A 20,165-nucleotide genomic window follows, 5' to 3' on the forward strand; every position below is an offset into this window, starting at 1 on the left:
AACTTGAGACAGAATAAGAGGTAGTAAGGAGCATCTTAGAACGACCTCGAGAAAGTGAGTGTACTTCTTTGGAAGTCACCACTGCTGACACCTTTTGTTAGGTTGGGAGATGCTAAGTTGAGATGTCACTTTACTGTTAGGGTAGGGACAGACTAACCTTATTTTCCCTTCTGTAAATGCATTCCAAAGCTCAGGCGATAGCTATCCTTGCTAGCCTGATGGTTCTGGAATTAGTCTTAATATTAATCCTGAGTCGTCTGAGACTTTTCCGTAGGATTATGTTTGTATTAGTGCCAGTCTATTTTCTGAACCTTTTATTGAGATGCCTGTATATCCAATTGTTCTTGGCTTTGTAATAAATCTTTAAACTTTATTCGGCAGTTGATGGTTCTTTGAGTTTAGTTCTTTGGGATTGTTATTTAGTTATTGTTTTATGAATAGGTTTCTTCTTTACGCTCCATGACAGGTAAAAAGGTCCAGCCGACCTGCTCTGGGATACAAGAAAATGGTAGGTAAAATTTAGATGAGAATCCCAGCTTCTCCAGTTGGTAGCTACAGAGGATGGTTTCCCTTCTGGAGCAAGGGAAATCTAGATCAGGTTAAGTGTTCCCCGAGGCCCTTAGAGATTTAATGATGATGGTCCAGAGAATCGTTGGAGGAAGATGAGTTCCATGGGAACTGACGGAGAGTGACGGTGCGGCGGAAAGCAGCAGTTCAGCAGTCCGTGCGAGAGTGAGTATGAATAGGGTTATGCGTTGTTAGATTACGGTGTTATGTTGTGCTTTGTAATGTAATGTCTTGCGGAGTTTTGAATGCCTGTTGTGTGAAAGTGGATCAGGCTGTGAGCGCGCGCAGCCCAGGAAAATCTTAGGCTCAATGAGTAGCTTAAGTGGTTCTGGTGTATCGAACACCCATAGTGATTGTCGACCATTGTTAAGGGGATCGTGAGGTACCATCGATCGCCCGCAGGACCGAGATGGGGGAACGAATGTGTGAGTGTGTGAGTAACTGGCGCTGGTCGTGAGTTGCTGTGTGCTTGTAACCTATCAGTTGAGGTGATTGTCCGGTCGTTTCGCGGACAGACAGTTGCCAGTTCGGTGACAATTACATGACTGTGGACGTACAGTCAGACTGTGGTTGTACAGTCAGGGAAGTGATTGCTTGGTTGGAAGTGGTCATTTCAAGTGTATGATTGGGTCGCGTGTGTGAGCGAGAGACAAATTGTGAAGGAAGGGCACTGCTGCGAAGCGGAGGCGAGTGACCTCAGAAGGAGCCGCGCTGGGATAGGGCGGTTGGTGTGAAGCCGCGCTGGGATTGGTGGATTGTCATCAGGAAGTAAAAGAGCGCTGTAAACAGAGAAACATTGCGTTTTCACCATGAAATGTTTTAAATGCTTGCAAGAGATCTTCAAAGGTGAAAAGAAGTTAGAACCTAGAGGGGGGAGGAGGCCCCGCTCGAGGATACCCCAGCTCACTACATGGCTACGAATGTTGGGTTGCATACCATATTGTGGCTTGAGAACTGGTGTAAGGTGACTGATGGAAATGAGGAGTTGACCTTTCCCAGATACGAGACGTTTAGGTTGGAGGTGTTGTATCAGTTGAAAGCGATTATGTCTTCCTTGCGACCTTTGCCCAGACCAACACAGTTTGAAGCATTGAAAGCGTGGTTTAGTGCGGCGCATGAGAGAAACAGGGACAGGCGGCAGGAAAGAGTGAAAAGATCCGTCAGGGCGGTCCAAGATGCGAGATGGGATGCACTGGAAAAGAGATGGAGAGTGCAAACTATCGAAGGGGACAGATTGTATCCGCTGTTAGTTAATGCAGGGGACTCGCAGAGAAGGAGTACGGAGGATGATGATAGTGAGACAGACGATAGTCTGATCGAAAGGCTGTTGTTGGAGAGGCCACCTCCATATAATCCAGAGGTAGAGAACGGGTCAACCGCTGTAGTGGACAGGCCAGCTCCTGTAATGGATAGGTCAGCCCCTGTAGTGGACAGGCTTGTTCCAGTAACGGACAGGCCAGCCCCAGCGGAGATAGAAAGGGCACCTTAACCTCCTCCTAGGATGGAAGTAGTGGGAAGGTTCTCGGCAAGAGAGGCACAGAATGTAGAGGGTGTCAATTCTCAGAGGTTGCCGGAGGCTCTTACAGTGCCCGTTACCATTGGTCCCATAGTATCAGTATACAATCCAGAACAGACATGGAGTGGGGGTCCGCCACAGGTAGACAAAGAAGGGAGTGTCAGTCAGGAAAGAAGTAATGTGGTGGACGGATGGAGTCAGTTGCCAAGGCCTGTAGAGTGGAGTTCCCCGTTGGCAGCAGCATCGAGAGGACCGATGGATCTGAGAGGACCACAACCAAAGTCTCTTGGGGAATTAAGGCCTGAATTGAGATCTTGGGAGACCGTCGTGGAAGTTCAGAGCAACAGGTCAAGGGGGCATTGGGACCATGGGAGCTTGGAAAATGGGAGTGTTCCTCACAACACACCTGAAGAGAGTAGACGTGGGGGGCAGGGCAGTGATTGTGGGGGATTGAGTGGAACATCTAGTCAAGGTTCACTGAGGGCTGCACTAAAGGCAAGGAGGATTGATGTAATGCGGCTGAAATCAGAAGTGGACGAGATAGTGGAAGGAAATTTGCCACTAGAGAGGATTGAACTTTACGAACCAGATGAACTGTTGTTTGTAGCAAAGGATGTGACTCGAAAAGCTAGGTCGACCCATGAGAAATTAACTGAATTGGCAAACAAATATGATGTGGATCTGTCGAGGACAAAGATGTTGTAGGGAAATCACAGGTTGCAGTATACTGATCTGGACTTAGAAGAGAAGAGAGTGATCAGATTAAAGACCCATATTAGAGAACTGATACTGGGGATACGAACATGCAATAAGCTTGACAAATGGGAAGAAAGGTGGTCAAAGAAAAAGGGCGTTAGGCGGAGTACCGCTGAGACACCCCCTGCGGTGGGAGGATTAATGAATATGGAAGCATACCCCTTGCGGGAGGTGGCTCATGGGGGTTATGTGCATGTGCCCTGGAGTAGGGGAGATTTGGCTGTTTTTACAAATTCATTCCCAAAGTTGCGAGAGAGTCCGGTTGAGTGGTACAAACAGGTAGAGAGATTTGTCAAGATCTCGAAAGTACTGTGGATTGATTTGAACACCTTGTTTGATCTTGTGGTTCCAGGGCATTTGTGGATAGCATGTAAAGTCAGTATTGAATGGCCCACAGTGGAGCCAGAACGAGATGCTGCCACAAATGGACCTTCACCTACCGTAATGAAGAAGTACGAGCAGGTGATTACTTGGTTGAAAGCTAAGGTGCCACCGCAGGATATAGACTGGGTGAAGATTGACCGAACGAGACAGGAACCAGTAGAGACAGTTCATGAGTACTATGAGCGTTTATTGCAGATTTTTAAGCACTACAGTGGGTTGGATGTGATGGACCCAAGGGACATGGGACAGTTTGTGTCAAAGTTCGTTTTGGGACTGAGACCCGACATCTGTCTTATGATCCAGCAACATTTAATTTGTTGGCAGTACAAGCCACTGGATGAGATCTTGAGGTATGCTAGGTACTGCAGTGATGAGATAGATTCAAAGACTAAAAAGCTTAAGGATAAGCTAATGTTGGTTCAGATGCAGTCAACTGACAAGGGAGGTGGAACCTTGGGGAGGAAACAGGGTGGTCAGAAGAAGGGAAATGATGATGATTCGAGGCCAAGGGTGGACTTAGCGACACAAAGAAAGACTACACAGTGCCATCAGTGTCATCAGATTGGACACTGGAGACGCGAGTGTCCCTTTAATCCAGAGAATATAATACAGCAGGAAGAGGAAGAGGAGGTGCAGGCTCCTCAGGGGAAGGCAGTAGTGGTAGGAAAGACCAAGACGGTCAAAGGGGGGACTTCAGCCCCTCGGGTTCAGGTTCCTCAGCCACCGAAGGTCTCGTCAGGGACTAAGGTTTACAAGCAGATGCCTCTTTTAACAGAAGGGGATGATTGTTATTTTCACCCGTTGACATGACGGTGCCTGGGAGGGGAAAAGGACTGTACTCTTGGGGCCGTCCTGGAGGTAGACCAGAGGGGACCATTTGTAGAAGCTGACGTTGATGGTTACCACACCACCTTTTTGGTTGACACTAGTGCTACCCGGTCTACTGTAAGATCAGCAGTAGTCCCTAACCTACCCCTCTCGGGACAGACAATCCAACTTGTAGGTGTTGCTAACAGGAGAATGACAAATCCTTTGACTGAGCCAATTCCTGTGAAGATAGGAACCTTCAGGGATAAACAACAATTTGTGGTGTGTGATTCGAGTCCTGTGTGTTTGCTAGGGAGGGACCTCCTGTGCAAGCTTAACTGTACCATCTATTGCACCCCTAAGGGAGTGGAATTGCAGACGAATGATGATGATGCTGCCTTTAAGGTTGCAAACAGGCATGTGTGCATAGAAATGTATCCTGTTTTGACGGTGGAAGAACTTCCACTTGACTTGAGAGATTCAGTCTCACGGGAGGTGTGGGATTTTACAGGAGAAGAAATTGGATTAATTAAAGGAGTTGAGCCAGTTAAGATTCAGGTAAAACAGAATGTTGAGATTCCAAGAACACCTCAGTACAATTTGACCCCAGAAACGATTGCAGGGATAAAGCCTGGGATTGAATCCATGATCAAGCAGGGAATTCTGAAGGAAGTCATGGGCAGTCCATGTAACTCCTCGATTATGGGTTTGCAGAAGAGTAGCGGGAAGTTCAGGATTGTACAGGACCTGCGGAGAGTGAACAACATAGTTGTTCTCTGTTGTCCAGTGGTACCGAATCCATCAGTGATACTGTTTCAGATTCCGTGTCAAGCTGAGTGGTTTACTGTTATTGACCTTTGTCAGGCTTTCTTCTCAATTCAATTGCATGAGGAAAGCCAATTTCTTTTTGCGTTTAAGCTGGGGAACCGTGTCTTAACGTGGTGTCGTATCCCCCAGGTGTACACCGAGAGTCCATTGATCTTTAATCAGATATTAAAAAAGAATCTTGAGAGTCTAGTACTGCCGCAGAACTCTGTTCTCGTCCAGTACATGGACGATCTCCTTGTCGCGTCAGAAACAGAGGATGCTTGTAGAATTGATACCATTGCCTTGTTGAATCATTTGGCAGAAAATGGACACAAGGTATCCCCTAACAAGTTGCAGTACTGTCTGTCTGAAGTACAGTATCTGGGTCACAGAATAGAGAAGGGCAAGAGGAAAATGTCACCTGACCGAATTGAGGCAATTATGAGCATGATGGTGCCTTCAACCCAGAGGGAGATTCGGATGTTCTTGGGGATGGTTGGCTACTGTCGCCAGTGGATTGTCAACTTCTCCCTGAAGGCGAAGCCTTTTCAGAGACTGACGCACAAGGATGTGAGTGATCCGGTACCATGGGACAACGACTGTATCAAGGCTTTCCTTGAGCTGACAGAAGATTTGTGTTGTGCTCCGGCGCTGGGAATGCCCGACTACAACAAGTCATTTTCACTGTTCTGCTGTGAACGAGAAGGATGTGCATTGGCAGTCTTAGTGCAGGACCACAGAGGTATCCGTAGACCAGTTGCCTACTTATCAGCTACTTTAGATCCAGTAGCTGCAGCGTTGCTCGGATGTCTCAAATCCGTTGCCGCAACAGGTGTCAGCATTGAGAGGTGTGAAAGCATTGTGATGGGCCATCCACTGACAGTGTATGTTCCCCATCCAGTGGAATTGTTGTTGACCAGGACCAAGACACAGCATCTGACGAACAGCAGGCTCACACGCTACGAGCAGGTTATACTTGCTGCAGAGAATGTGAACCTCAGGAGGTGCTCTGTTTTGAATCCTGCTACTCTGATGCCTTTGCCGAATACACTAGATGAAGATTGTGAGGACCATGATTGTTTAGATATGACTGAATTGTGCACCAAACAAAGACCCGATATTGTTGATGAACCATTAACTGACCCTGATGAAATTTTCTTCGTTGATGGTTCATGTATAAGAGACAGTGCTGGTCAACTGAGAGCAGCCTTTGCTGTGTGTATCCTCACGGAGGTAGTTGAAGCTGCATGCCGGAAAGGAGTACACTCCGCTCAGGTGGCTGAGATAATTGCTCTGACGCGTGCCTGTTTGGCAGCTGACAAGATTCGGATCACGATTTATACCGACAGCCAATATGGGTTTGGAGTGGTTCTTGATTTTGGGCAGCTGTGGCCCCAGAGAGGTTACATGACATCATCCGGTTCCCCCATCAGGAATGGAGAATTTGTCAGACTGTTGTTGGAAGCATTGCAAAGTCCTACAGAAATTGCTGTCGTTAAATGTACTGCTCACAGTAAAGGAACAGATTTTGTGTCGCTGGGAAACCGCTATGCGGATGAGGTTGCACGTTTCTGTGCTGAACAAGGCTACTCTTTCACTGAACAGGTGGTAGAAGGAACACAGGAAAGAACCGAGCTAGGCATGATGCTTGAAGTGACTGATACCTGGGATGAGCTTAAAACCATGCAAGAGCAGGTGTCAGACCAAGAAAAGAATGTGTGGGTGAATTCTGGAGGTGTCAAGGGAGATGTAGATATTTGGGTCTCGGCTGATGGGAGAGCTGTGTTGCTAACTGAATTGTTGAACCCAATGGCACGACAGATTCATGGTGCAGTGCATCTGGGAAGGGATGCAATGGTGCGAGTGTTCAGGCAGATGTGGTACAACCCGAAATTCCGAGCAACTGCAGAAGCGGTGTGTCAGAGATGTGTTACGTGTCAACAGATAAATGTTGGAAAAAGAACTGCAGTTACTATGAGTCACATTGGGAGGTCCGGGGGGCCTTTCAACAGAATGCAATTGGATTTCATTGAGATGCCGAGGTGTAACGGCTTTAGATACGTTCTGGTGGTTGTGTGTGTGTTTTCCAGGTGGATTGAAGCATACCCAACACTGTAGGTAAGTTACTGTTGAGGGAACTTGTGCCTAGGTTCGGGGTACCGGCCTCTTTGGAATCAGACCGAGGAGCTCATTTTCATAGTGAGATCATGAAAATGCTTTGCAACGCACTGAACATTGATCAGAGACTTCATTGTAGCTATCGCCCAGAGGCTTCTGGCATAGTGAAACAGATAAATGGAACTTTGAAGGCCCGAATGGCAAATGTGTGCTCATCTACGTCCCTGAAATGGCCAGATGCCTTGCCATTGGTGTTAATGAGTATGCGCAGTACCCCAGACAGGAAAACAGGTCTTTCACCCCTTGAAGTACTGATGGGAAGGGCTATGAGGTTACCGTCGGTACCCTCGACAGCCTTGCTGAGTATCACAGATGATCTGATCCTTGACTATTGCAAGGGACTTGCTGATGTCATCCGTTCTGTGTCTCATCAGGTGCAGGCTGCTGTGGTCCCGGCTTCCAATGATCTTTCCATGACCTGAGTCCGGGAGACTGGGTACTGGTGTGGAAGCACGAGAGGAAGAGTTGTTTGGATGTTCGTTGGAAGGGACCCTACCAGATCATCCTTGTGACAAACACTGCTGTGAAGTGTGGAGGATTGCCGAATTGGGTGCACGCTTCCCACACCCATCAAGTTCCAGCACCCTTGGAAGAAACAGCTCCTCTCGTACATGAAAATCCAGCTGAAGCGGCGGGGCCGGAAGAGGGGACAAACCAAGCTGTGAGGGTGTCTGACGAAGCTGGTTGCTCATCAGATCAAGCTGAGGAGAGTCACGAAAACAGCAACACTGAGTCAATCTCCGAAAGGGGAAGTTGCTGTAAAAGTGGTTCAGACTCAGGACAAGCCGAGAGAAGCGGTGAGCAGGGTGAGCAAGAGGGAAGCCGAGGAGCGAGTGGTGTTGAGACGCAGTGGCCAGAAAGACAAAGGCGACTGAATTTGAGATTGGTTTCCGAAAGGGATCTCGCTCCTGTATCCGAAGATTCTGGGTCGGATGAAGGAGGACAAGAACAAGAACAGAGAGGTCCGAGGAGATCAAGGAGAGTGAGAGTACCTTGCCGAAGATACGCCACTCCAGAGTGGACCTACCCTGTGACTGATGCCAGGTGTACTGAGATCAGGGAGGGTGAGGGCAGTGGCAGTGACCAGTACCAGTCCCAATATTAAATTGGACGTGCTGTTGATGGTGCCAGGACTGGAGATTGAAGGCATACTGACCATCACCGTTCCAAATCCTCCATTTGTGAGTAAGATACGTGGTTTAATTCTGAAAAGACTGATCTTTCCTACATTTGGCCCTGAAATACCATCTCATGAATCTATTATTCTTCGTATGGAGCTTTTGGAATATGTGTTGGATGCAGTCGGAACAAATTTGATCATGGACTACTGAAAGACTCCTTTGTAAATAGTTGTTGAAAGCTACTTAGGTCCGAGTGGAAGAAGAAGAAAGTCAGGGGCTTTCCACAGAGGACGGAGAAGGGTTAGGGTTGTCTGTTGTTTGCTGTAAAATAAAAAGGAACTGAAACTTTCAAGGGGCTTTTTGCTTCTGAGGCGTGGTTCGAGTGCTTCAAGCAATTGAAGAAGTAAAAAGACTTTTGTGCTATTGCTGAACAGCGAACTGCAAGTAGATCTGAGACCATGGAGGCTGGAAACCCAACCCGTAGAGCTAGGTGCATTGTAGGCACCCTTGTAGGTGGGGTAGTACTCTTCATCATAGTAGTAGTCCTAGTTTCATATTTAGCACCACATGAGCAGGCAGTGGAGGTTGAGGGAACCCCAACACCTACCACTCCTAGCCAGAAAGAGGTCAAAATAGGAGCCGAAAGGGCTTTGCTGATGGAAGAGAGTCGTAGGTTACATGCAGATCTGTCTAAAGGCAATTTTAAGCTTAATGCGTATGCAAAGTTACTGTATGAGTATATTGATGCAATGGATGCGAAATATTGTTATGTGTGTATGCAATTGCCGGCTTCTGTAGATGAGGGTATTAGATACCATCACCTTCCATTGACTTATGGAATTTCATGTAGTTTGCTGCTTAGCATATTTTATGGGCGAAATCATTTTGAGTATTTCTTTTCGAATTATGATGCTGTGCTTCCTGAAGTTCCTGCTTATAAGCATTTGAATAAGTTTGATTATTACAAATCAGAAGACAGGCTTGGAACATATTTCATTCCAACACAAGAGTTAGACACATCATATGCTCACCGACATAATTTGACCTGCTTATTATCAGAGACAGAGAAGAAGTTCATAGAACAGGTAGAAGACAGGTACAGAAAACAAAAGCAGTTGAGAGATTCAGGACAGGGCAAGGTTGATTGGACGGATGAGGAGAAATTGCACAAAGCGAAGGGAAGTTATGGTCCGTTAGCTCTGGATGAAGTGCAAAAAGGGAAGTTGTGCATTCATAGACCACAGACGTATTATGAGAATGTGAATATGGGCCATACTACGTGTGAACATACTTTCACTTTGGAGTATTATGCTAAGGATTTCTTGCAGAGTGTGGTGCAAGTGATTCCAACTGTGTATTTTGTCTGTGGGAGGAATGCTTATGTAAGGTTGCCTGAGAAGTGGTGTGGGACTTGCTATTTGGCAATTATTTTCCCAAAGATATACCATACAGAGGACTTTGCTCTTCTAGAAGGAGGACAAAATGCAAGAGTGAAACGAGGTGAAAGTGCCGGAGCAATTGTTGGTGATGTTTTCGGAGAAATGATACCCACCTTGGAGTGATTCTGAATGATGTGAAGATAAGGAGGTTGGCGACGGTTGTGGATGAGTTGTCCATGAGTACAGCAAAGTCATTGGTGTTGGTTGAGTGTGAGATGTTATCGATAATAACAATGGTTTTACAAAACCGTCTTGCTTTAGACGTCCTTCTAGCCAAGGAAGGAGGATTCTCTAAGCTTTTGAAAGTCCAGGAATGTTGTACTTATATACCAGATAACAGCAAGGTTCTGGAGAGATATATTAGCAACATTACCACAATTAATTACGAGATTGAAGACATGACAGAAGAGACTGCGTGGGAGAAAGTTGGTAAGGGATTTGGGAAAGTCGGAAGTTGGTTTGCAAATCTGGGAAAGGGGTTCTTGGGTTTTGTACTAAAACCTCTCATTGTAGCTGTGGCTTGTGTGATTGGGTTGTGGGGTTTGGTAAGAGCGTACAAGTGGTACAGCTCAAGTAGAATGGAAAGAGCAATGAGAGAACAGGAGAGACAAATGGAGAGACTGCAGGACAGTCAATATCGGAGTTTGAGAAACATGGAGTTGATCAAAAGGGGGAAAGTGGCAACAAGCTCTGTTTAACTCGGTTCTTACCCTCAGGGATGGTGTAGTGTGGGTGATGACGCAGGTCATCAAAGGGGGGAACTGAGAGAGTACCATGACAGATTCAAATTTGTAGGGGTGCATCATATGCATGATTAGTCAGCACCCCCATATTTAGGGGATTCATTAACCCCTTCGACGCTGATGACGAGATGGGCTCGTCATGGCGTAGCCCGCTCGCACACTGATGACGAGCCCAGCTCGTCACGTAACATGCGTTTTCGCAAAACCCAGCGTGCGAGCGGAATTCCGCTAGCACGCATGCGGTTAACAGAGTTAAAATGTAACATTAGGATAAGAATTAGAGTGCTAGATAGAATGGTGTTCATTAATTGCTAACAATGTAGTGCTTTAAAGAATTCATGATGTTGTTTAACATAGAATTGTAATCACATGTGAAGTTCGCATTAATAGAAATGTGCTTTTTGAATTAGAGATGTGCCTTTAAATGATTGAATTAACACTGGCTAGGCAAATGTATTTTCATATTAGAATGAGACTTTAAATGATGAAATTGTAATGTTCACGTTATATTGTTAGTGCATTTAAACGTGCAGAACCTAGTACCTGGTGAAGTCATAGAAGTCTAGCTGATTTTCTTACTTAGCATTAGTTGGAGAAAACAATTTCCTTTGGGAAAGGCTGCCTTCAGCGAATGTTGAATTGCAACTTTGAGTATGTTTGGAGCTGTTCTCAAGCGCTTCTTTTTGCAGGTGCAAGGTCAAGTAGCTCGTTAGCTAGAAAGGCCCATTGTTTAGGGAGTTAGGATGGTAGGCACAGGTGCGGAGGAGCCGCCAAGGAATTTGGGAGTGCAACATTTAGCGGAGAAGGTGTCTGGGACCCAAGGACGTTTCAACGGACATTGGTGGAGAGGTGCCATGCTGGAAAAATCCGAAGACCAGCACCTGCCAGAGGGGCGTACCTGAAGGCGTGTCGACTGTATTTGGGATTTTGTATTAGGGACAGCACCCGAGGGTGGAGAGGTAGAGTTGGACTTAGACAGCCTGAGAGTAGGTCAGGAGAGAGAGAGAGAGAGAGAGGGCCTTAGGGACAAGTGGGATGCAAGCAGATGGAAAACTTGAGACAGAATAAGAGGTAGTATGGAGCATCTTAGAATGACCTCGAGAAATTGAGTGTACTTCTTTGGAAGTCACCACTGCTGACACCTTTTGTTAGGTTGGGAGATGCTAAGTAGGGATGTCACTTTACTGTTAGGGTAGGGACAGACTAACCTTATTTTCCCTTCTGTAAATGCATTCCAAAGCTCAGGCGATAGCTATCCTTGCTAGCCTGATGGTTCTGGAATTAGTCTTCATATTAATCCTAGGTCGTCTGAGACTTTTCCGTAGGATTATGTTTGTATTAGTGCCAGCCTATCTTCTGAACCTTTTATTGAGATGCCTGTATATGCAATTGTTATTGGCTTTGTAATAAATCTTTAAACTGTATTTGGTAGTTGGTGGTTCTTTGAGTTTAGTTCTTTGGGATTGTTATTTAGTTATTGTTTTATGAATAGGTTTCTTCTTTACGCTCCATGACAAGTAAAAAGGTCCAGCCGACCTGCTCTGGGATTCAAGAAAATGGTAGGTAAAATTTAGATGAGAATCCCAGCTTCTCCATTAGTAAATCAATCTATTGTACACCTATGTGCTTTGTAAAAAAGGGAGCTCAGAATATTCTGAGATCGAACCCATGCTAAAGTTCCAATAGCTATCTCAATAAAACCCCATGCTGGAAATCTCTGACTAAAGAAGTTAAAAAAACATGTCTTCATGAGAGAGCCCAAAATATACATCCTAGGTCACCATTACATGTGGGCTGGTATTTCCATTTTCAGCTGAAAACACCAGTTTTTGTAGGAAACGGAATTACAAGAGGGCCAGTCTTTTAGATATTTTCCACCCACTAACAGCAGGTGGAATATGTGTCTGGCAAATAGACCACAATTCAGGGAAATGTATCAGTCCAACAGAGCAGTAACACTAATTTTGACTTTTTATTCTCAATTCCAGGCCATTGACTAAGAAATGCGAAAAGAGCAATGCCAGTCAGTCGCACAATTTACCTGCCTGGCTCAGCATTTTATCCATCTTTGTTTGCCAGGAGAAGCATATTGAAATGGAGGCATCAAAGGTAGGGTAAAGGCAATAGTTTCTGAGACAGCCTTTCACCCTTCTAGGATTGACAAAATGAAAAGCATTAATTTATATCATACTACAAAGGGAAGAGTCTATGACAGGTCAGTGTATCTGGAAAGAATTAGACAATGTATTGCAGTAGTTTCCAGGGGAGTAGCTTCCATTGGTGCTGAAGGTGCAGTGGCACCTGGGCCAGAGGACCTGGTGAGCCTGCTTTTGCTGTATTTTTATAATTCACACAGTATCCAATACCCCCTCCCCCATTTCCTTCCTTGTACTAGTGCCCATAAGACAGTGGTTACGCTACTGGTATTACCATGCGGTATTGTAACACAGAGTCCAATGTTGACATGCCTTATAACCCAGACAGTTCAGATGATGGTCTCAGGGTATTTAGCTGATCAATTGTGCAGTGTCTTGTGAATATGAACAGCAGGACCCTTCTGGTCTCTGATGGACTCAGTAGGAGAATGACATAATCAGGTGGGTCTGTCTGGATGTGGTTAATAAAGTTTATGATGCACTGCATGCAGTTAATGTTTGCACTCTGAAGAATAAAGACATTTACTACAGAGCTCTGTGTGTGGCGTGGTCATTTGCATGCTACCAGTTTTCAGGTGAGTGTTTTCACACTTATGGTGTCATTCTGATTGCTGCCATAATTTTTACATTGGTAGCAAGCAATATTTGAGATATCAGTGTTTCCTCCAGGACTTCATAGACTTTTAGCCGGATATTTCCGACCCACTTATTACAAGGAGCTTAGAAGTGAATGATATATTGAATAAATGAAATATAGTAGACTTTACCATTAATTTATACATTCAGTTACAAGCAATGAGTTGTGTTTTGGGTTCAATTTCCAATAACAGAGGTCATTTCACAGCAAGAGAATGAAAGAAAAACAATGCTTACGATATGCCGTGCAGCAAATACGCCGTCGACTATTGCACAACAGAAGGCTGCCACCACGCCGAAGCTAATAAACACTATAGATGCCACCAACTAAAAAAAAGACAGGCTTCATTAGTGCTTGTTTTCCAAAAACACAAAACATTTCAGTAGTGTTTACAAAAACAAAGGAACTTTATTCCATTTTTTGCAGTTTTATATAACACACACTTGACTCAAAGGTACTGAAGCTCTTCACTTGACCACCAGTCACATCACACATTCACTTTTTAAAAATTATTATTCTTTTAGGCATGGGGAGATCTTGGCCCCTCATGCACAAAACCATTTTCAGTTGGTAAGACTCCTAATTAGAAAATCAGAATTTCTGCAAAATGGCATTGTTTATTCACCAATCCCAAATAGCTATTTGGTAACATGTTACAGAATCAAAAGGAATAGCAAATTTGGTTTGGGAATAAATACAGGATTGGTGTTTGGAAGGGGTGTGCTAAGGGCCCTTTAAGCTATATATTACTTTATAATGAGACATAACTGTACATAGAAAAGTGATTTATAAAGGTCTGCGTAGCATTTACATTTTGATATTTTAGGGGATGTTACAGTTTAAAGGTGTCTCATTGTGAAGCTAATGAAATGGAATATGTATGTATAGACATGTTTAAACATTTATACATGTAACAAGAAATTACGTTCATGTTGGTGTATCTGAAATGAAATTTTTGTAATTCTTTGCAATTTATACATACATTAAGAAGTTGTATTTGTTATTTGTGTAGAAATGGGCACGTATTTGTAACCCTGTGCACTGTTAAATTGACATAACTTTGGGCCTTGAGAATCATTTCAGAATAAGCTCAAGTTTAAAGTCTAACATATAATTCATGTTTGACCTTCAACATGGAATATATTTGCTTGTATTTTTGTTTCCAAAGCCTTATTAACTAGAAAAGAAGGGTTTTTGTTTTAGTTTAATAGTAAGGTATGAGAAGATGAATCTTGGCAAGGAGAAATGCGGTAGCGAGCAAGGATGCGAGTTCTCATGGAGGATGAGAAGAATGGTCAAGGTCGAACAAAGTAGCAACTTATCAATGTGGGAAAGGTAGTGCCGGTATCCAATTTGTGGTGGAACCATGGAACCATGGAAAGTTACTGGAGGAGCACCTGACTTACCTTTAGTGCAACTAATTATGCTGTAACGCAGTGAGTGTCATAGAGACATCTTAGGATTTCATGAGGTATAGACCTCTGCTACTGTTTCTGCTTTGAGTGGCTTCATGCTACTTCAGCCTTGGTTGGAGTTTCTTCTACTGAAGACTCTGACAGCTGACACCGTTCTATTTTCACCTTTATGTAATGCTTACTTGTTTAGGGTTTGTCCCTTTAAAGGCTGTGTAGGTGAGAGATGGCATGCTCATGCTAACCTTTGAAATTAATTTGATGCATTTTAATACTCAATTATTTTTCCTGAATACTTGCATTGTACTAGTTAGCTGCTTTTTGTTATATAGGGTAAATCTCTTTAGAAGATTTGGACTCATTTTGCTTGTTCTGTATTTCTATGATAATGCTGGGATTGACTTATATTGATCTATTTCTAAATGTATGAATAAATCTTACTAATCTCAGATTTAGGGGTTGAGTGGATTATTTTGTGACCCAATTGGTTACACTGTATTGAAATTTAGGACCTCATTACGATGTTTGCGAACACCGTTCGGTCGGACTCCCATTGACTTCAATGGGAGTCTGTGTTCCGACCGACAGCACAGGCTCGCAGGGAAAACAAGCATTTACAATGCAATAGGTCTCGCATTAATTAAGTTTGAGCTACTGGCATTGCTAAATATTGCAACACTAATTGCAACACCAATTGCAACAAAAGTCTATAAATGTAGGCCAAAAAAAATTGTATTTATTTTTGTAGCAATGGTGGCATGCTGCGCTTTAAATGAATATGTTTAAAAGTAAAGTGCGCCATACTGCTATTGTTACAATAGTGAATTGTGGATGCGTTAACAATTAAAGTGTGCACTGATGGCTGGTGGTGTGTGTGTATGTGGAAACTGTGCACTGATGGCTGGTAGTGTGTGTGCCTGGTGAAAGCGTGCGCTGATGGCTGGTGGTGTGTGTCTGATGAATGCGTGCACTGATGGCTGGTGGTGTGTGTGTGTGCTTGGCGAAAGCATACACTGACGGCTGGTGGTGTGTGTGTGCCTGGTGAAAGCGTGCAGTGACGGCTGGTGGTGTGTGTACCTGGTGAAAGCGTGCACTGGCAGCTGGTGGTGTGTGTCTGATGAATGTGTGCACTAATGACTGGTGGTGGTGTGTGTGTACTTTGTGAAAGCATGCACTGACGGCTGGTGGTGTGTGTGTGCCGGGTGAAAGCGTGCACTGACAGCTGGTGGTATGTGTGTGCCTGGTGAAAGCGTGCACTGATGGCTGGTGGTGTGTGTGTAACTGGTGAAAGCGTGCACTGACGGCTGGTGGTGTGTGTGTGCCTGGTGAAAGCATGCACTGACAGCTGGTGGTGTGTGTGTGGCAGGTGAAAACGCGCACTGACGTCTGGTGGTGTGTGCCTGGTGGGAGCGTGCACTAATGGCTGGTGGTGTTTGTGTCCAGTGAATGCGTGCACTGACGGCTGGTGGTGTTTGTGTCCAGTGAAAGCGTGCACTGATGACTGATGCTGTCTGTGCTTAGTGAAAGTGTGCACTGACGGTAGCTTGTGTGTGTGGTTGTGTGTGTGTGGTTGTATGTGTGGTGGTATGTGTAGTTGTATGTGTGGTTGTTTGTGTGGTTATGTGTGTGGTTGTGGTTGTGTGTGTGGTTGTGTGTGTGTGTGGTTGTGTGTGTGTTGTGTTTGTGTGTGTGTGTGTGTTGGGTTTGTGTGTGTGGTTGTGTGTGTTGTGTTTGTGGTTGTGTGTGTGGCTTTGTGTGTATGTGGTTGTGTGGTTGTGTGTGTGTGGTTGTGTGTGTGTGACTGTGTGTGTGTGGGGCAGGTGAGGGGGCAGATAATCATAATGTTGTCAGCTCTGAGGAGCACACAGTTTATGCTCATATTCCTAAGCATGTGTTTCCAGACTCCCTGCTCCCTCTTGACGGTAGGTACGAGTTATACCTTGCACTGCTGTTAAGCCTCAATAAATCCCAGGCACACTTCCGATTTGTATCTATCGCCACTGGGAAGAAGCAGTGTACCAGTATATTGATTAATCGACCGGCTGATGGAGACACTCCTGTGAAATCTAAAGCATTTAATAAAAATAACCCTCATGTTAGCTCTTAAAGTGACCCTCACATTATATCCTCAAATGACCTTCACGTGGGATAATAAAGTGACCCTCCGGAGAGACCCGAGAGTTAGCCTCTTGAGATCCAAGGGTGATTATACCCGAGACGCCAAAAGAAGCTGCTGTGACATGTCCAGGAGCCACCTAAATTACCCAACTGTATTTATAAAAACTACCGAAATGTGAGAAAATCGATGCAAAATAGGTCATGTGCGAGACCCCGACATGCCGCCCCTACGCTAGACGATTACAAAAGTATGCACATGTCTATTTCTGAGCTTTTAAACTCTCCTGACATAGAAATAGTGGTCTAACTAGAACATTATATCTAGGACCACTGGGATTATGTGCCAAAGTATGCCGCTAAATTATATGGCAAGAAAAGGTAAATTATGCGGCATAATGCAACACATTTTGTTATATTACTTAACTATTAACACCATCTGGGCAAAGATTTCACCTTATTAGCAGTACCTGTCAAACATCCAAATGCACCAATAAACAAATGAAAGATAACTAGTCGACTTTTGTAAAGGGTCTTCCACTGCGCTTGAACTCATCGTCAATCTTTAGTGAGGCTTTAGTGAGCTAGAAGCATGCAACGCTAGGAGAAAGCAGCTGTGTGCAGAGCGAGGCGCTACGGGAGATAGATGTACAGAGAAGGAGAAGAGCTGCCTTGTGCGCAGAGTCATCAGGAAGGAAGCAAGGAGTCGTGGCATCACCTTACAGTACACTCTTTGTTTAATGCCGTCCACATCAGCAGAGCAGAGGCCTGTAGAGGGGTCCTGGCAGGCTTGGCTCAGTCCCTGAATACTGCAGGGGGGGAGATGCCTGGCTGTGGCTCAGCCCGAGGTCCTGTTGGCACCTCGAGCCCATGACGAGCTGAGCCTCCATGTGGCATTGCCTGCCACTCTCCCCTTACCCCAGGATGTGGTGTAATGGCCAGACCTGCTGACTTTAGAACTGGGAATCAGGTTCGAGTCACGGAGTCGCTCAACATCCTATAGTTCTGGACGAATAAGCTATTCCCGGGACAATAAAAATTAATGTGACCTTGTGTAAGGTAACTGGAATGAATGACGCCCCTTAACAGGAGACACGCCCATCCAATACCTAGCCTCTCTGAAGAGAGCACGCAGCGATGGTCAGCTATGTGAAGGGGTGCACAGCGCTGAAGGAGGCTACAATGAGTTGAGAGGGGGTAAAGGGTGAAATAACTTGCAATACCACCTACCATCGTCCTGCCCTAACAGCCCCACATAACGCCTTAATTTGCTAAAATGTGAGAGACAGTACAGCAGCATAAAAAGGATTGAAAGGATAACGCCAGCAGCATGGGTAATGTAATAATGGAAGTGGCTTAAATAACGTGCAAAAACAAAAGTCCGTGCTTAGCTTAGTGTGCTGCCCCATTTGCATTTTGGCTGTTTCTGTCATTGCATCAATATATATGATACAACGAGTAGCAGCATACTGACAATAAGTCGGGTCTATTGGCTTTGTCAATGGTTGTTAGTTGCATAAGATAAATAAGCAGCAACGATGGCTTGGGCTATAGTATGCGGCAGGGTTGGGTATAAAAACATAAAACTAAAAAAAAGAGGCCAAATTATGCGGTAGAATGCAGCACATTTGGGTGCATGGGGGATTAAACAGGTGCAAACTGCATAAAGATAGTGGGAACACAAGTCACTTGGGGGACATTACCTGGCCTGTAGTCACATCACACGGCTGATGTACGCCCATCCAATACCTGGCCTCTCTTAAGAGTGCACACAGCGATTGTAGCTATGTGCGAGTGTGTGAAGGGGTGCACAGTGCTGAAGGAGGTTACAATGGGTTGAGAGGGGGTGAAGGGTGAAATAACTTGCAATACCACCTACCATCGTCCTGCCCTAACAGCCCCACATAATGCCTTAATTTGCTAAAATGTGAGGGACAGTACAGCAGTAAAAAGTGAATTGAAAGGATAACGCCATCAGCGTGGGAAATGTAATAAAGAGAGTGGCTTAAATAACGTGCAAAAAAAAGAAAATCGTGCTTAGCTAAGTGTGCTGCCCCACTTGTATTTTGTCTGTTTCTGTCATTGCATCCTGATATATGATACAACGAGTAGCAGCTTACTGACAATAAGTCGGGTCTATTGGCTTTGTCAATGGTTGTTAGTTGCATAAGATAAATAAGCAGCAACAATGGCTTGGGCTATAGTATGCGGCAGGGTTGGGTATAAAAAAGAAGAAAGAAAAGAGGCCAAATTATGCGGTATATGCAGCTCATTTGGGGGCATGGGAGGACTAAACAGGTGCAAGCTGCGGAAGGATAGTGGGAACACAAGTCACTTGGGGGACATTACCTGACCTGTAGTCACATCACATGGCTGATGTATGCCCATCCAATACCTGGCCTCTCTGAAGAGAGCACGCAGCGATGGTTAGCTATGTGCGAGTGTGTGAAGGGGTGCACAGCGCTGAAGGAGGTTACAATGGGTTGAGAGGGGGTGAAGGGTGAAATAACTTGCAATGCCACCTACCATATTCCTGCCCTAACAGCCCCATAAAACGCCTTAATTTGCTAAAATGTGAGGGACAGTACAGCAGCAAAAAGTGGATTGAAAGGATAACGCCAGCAGCGTGTGTAATGTAATAAAGGAAGTGGCTTAAATAACGTGCAAAAAAATAAAATAAATTGTGCTTAGCTTAGTGTGCTGCCCCACTTGTATTTTGGCTGTTTCTGTCATTGCATCCAGATATATGATACATCGAGTTGCAGCATACTGACAATAAGTCGGGTCTATTGGCTTTGTAAATGGTTGTTAGTTGCATAAGATAAATGAGCAGCAACGATGGCTTGGGCTATAGTATGGAGAGTGGGCTAGGACACATGTAAGAGAAAAGGGGGAACATTACCTACAGGACGGTGAGGTGCAAACAACATGCTGCAGGCGGAGGAACTGGAGGTATTCTTCAGTAAAGAGGTACACGCCACACGCCCCCCAAAATGAATGCAGTCCACAAGAACGGGAAAAGGATGCTGGTGACACAAACCACAAGCGATGCGCGGTCTGTGCTGGGGGAGGGGGAGGGCCATTAAAGAAAGGGAGCAGAGAGGAGCCTGTGAGAACTAGCGCGGAAAGTTAAAAGAAAAGCGGAGATCAAAGGAAGGGTGGGAGGGACATTGGCGAGGGAGCATATGTTAAGTGGAGATGTAGGTGCTTTAACAATGAGCAAAAAAAAAGTTACAAAGTCAATTCTGTTTTAAAGAGCTGTGAAGTACATGGGTGCGACTGTGTGTGTGTCTGGGAGGCAGAGCATAAGGGGGATGGGGGTGAGGGGTTGTGCTGAAGCATGGTAATCTGAATCAATCAATCAATCAAGAAATTTGTATAGCGCGCTACTCACCCGGCCGGTCTCAAGGCGCTTGGGGGAGAGGGGTCCGCTACTGCTCGAATAGCCAGGTCTTGAGTTGCTTCCTGAAGGAGAGGTGGTCTTGGGTCAGACGGAGGTGGATGGGTAGGGAGTTCCAAGTCTTGGC

At 45.1% G+C, this 20,165-nt stretch overlaps 1 protein-coding gene across 1 annotated transcript in view; it reads right to left on the reverse strand.

The window, feature by feature from the left end:
* TMEM255B (transmembrane protein 255B) overlaps nt 1-20,165 on the reverse strand; it is a 1,152,151-nt gene that overhangs the window by 568,538 nt on the left and 563,448 nt on the right. The window contains exon 4 of the mRNA XM_086933386.1: nt 13,348-13,437. Coding sequence (XP_086789512.1) covers nt 13,348-13,437 — 90 coding nt within the window. The remainder of the gene's footprint in view (nt 1-13,347; nt 13,438-20,165) is intronic.

The sequence above is a fragment of the Lissotriton vulgaris genome, chromosome 8 (assembly GCF_964263255.1).
Source record: "Lissotriton vulgaris chromosome 8, aLisVul1.2, whole genome shotgun sequence".
Lineage (NCBI taxonomy): Eukaryota > Metazoa > Chordata > Amphibia > Caudata > Salamandridae > Lissotriton > Lissotriton vulgaris.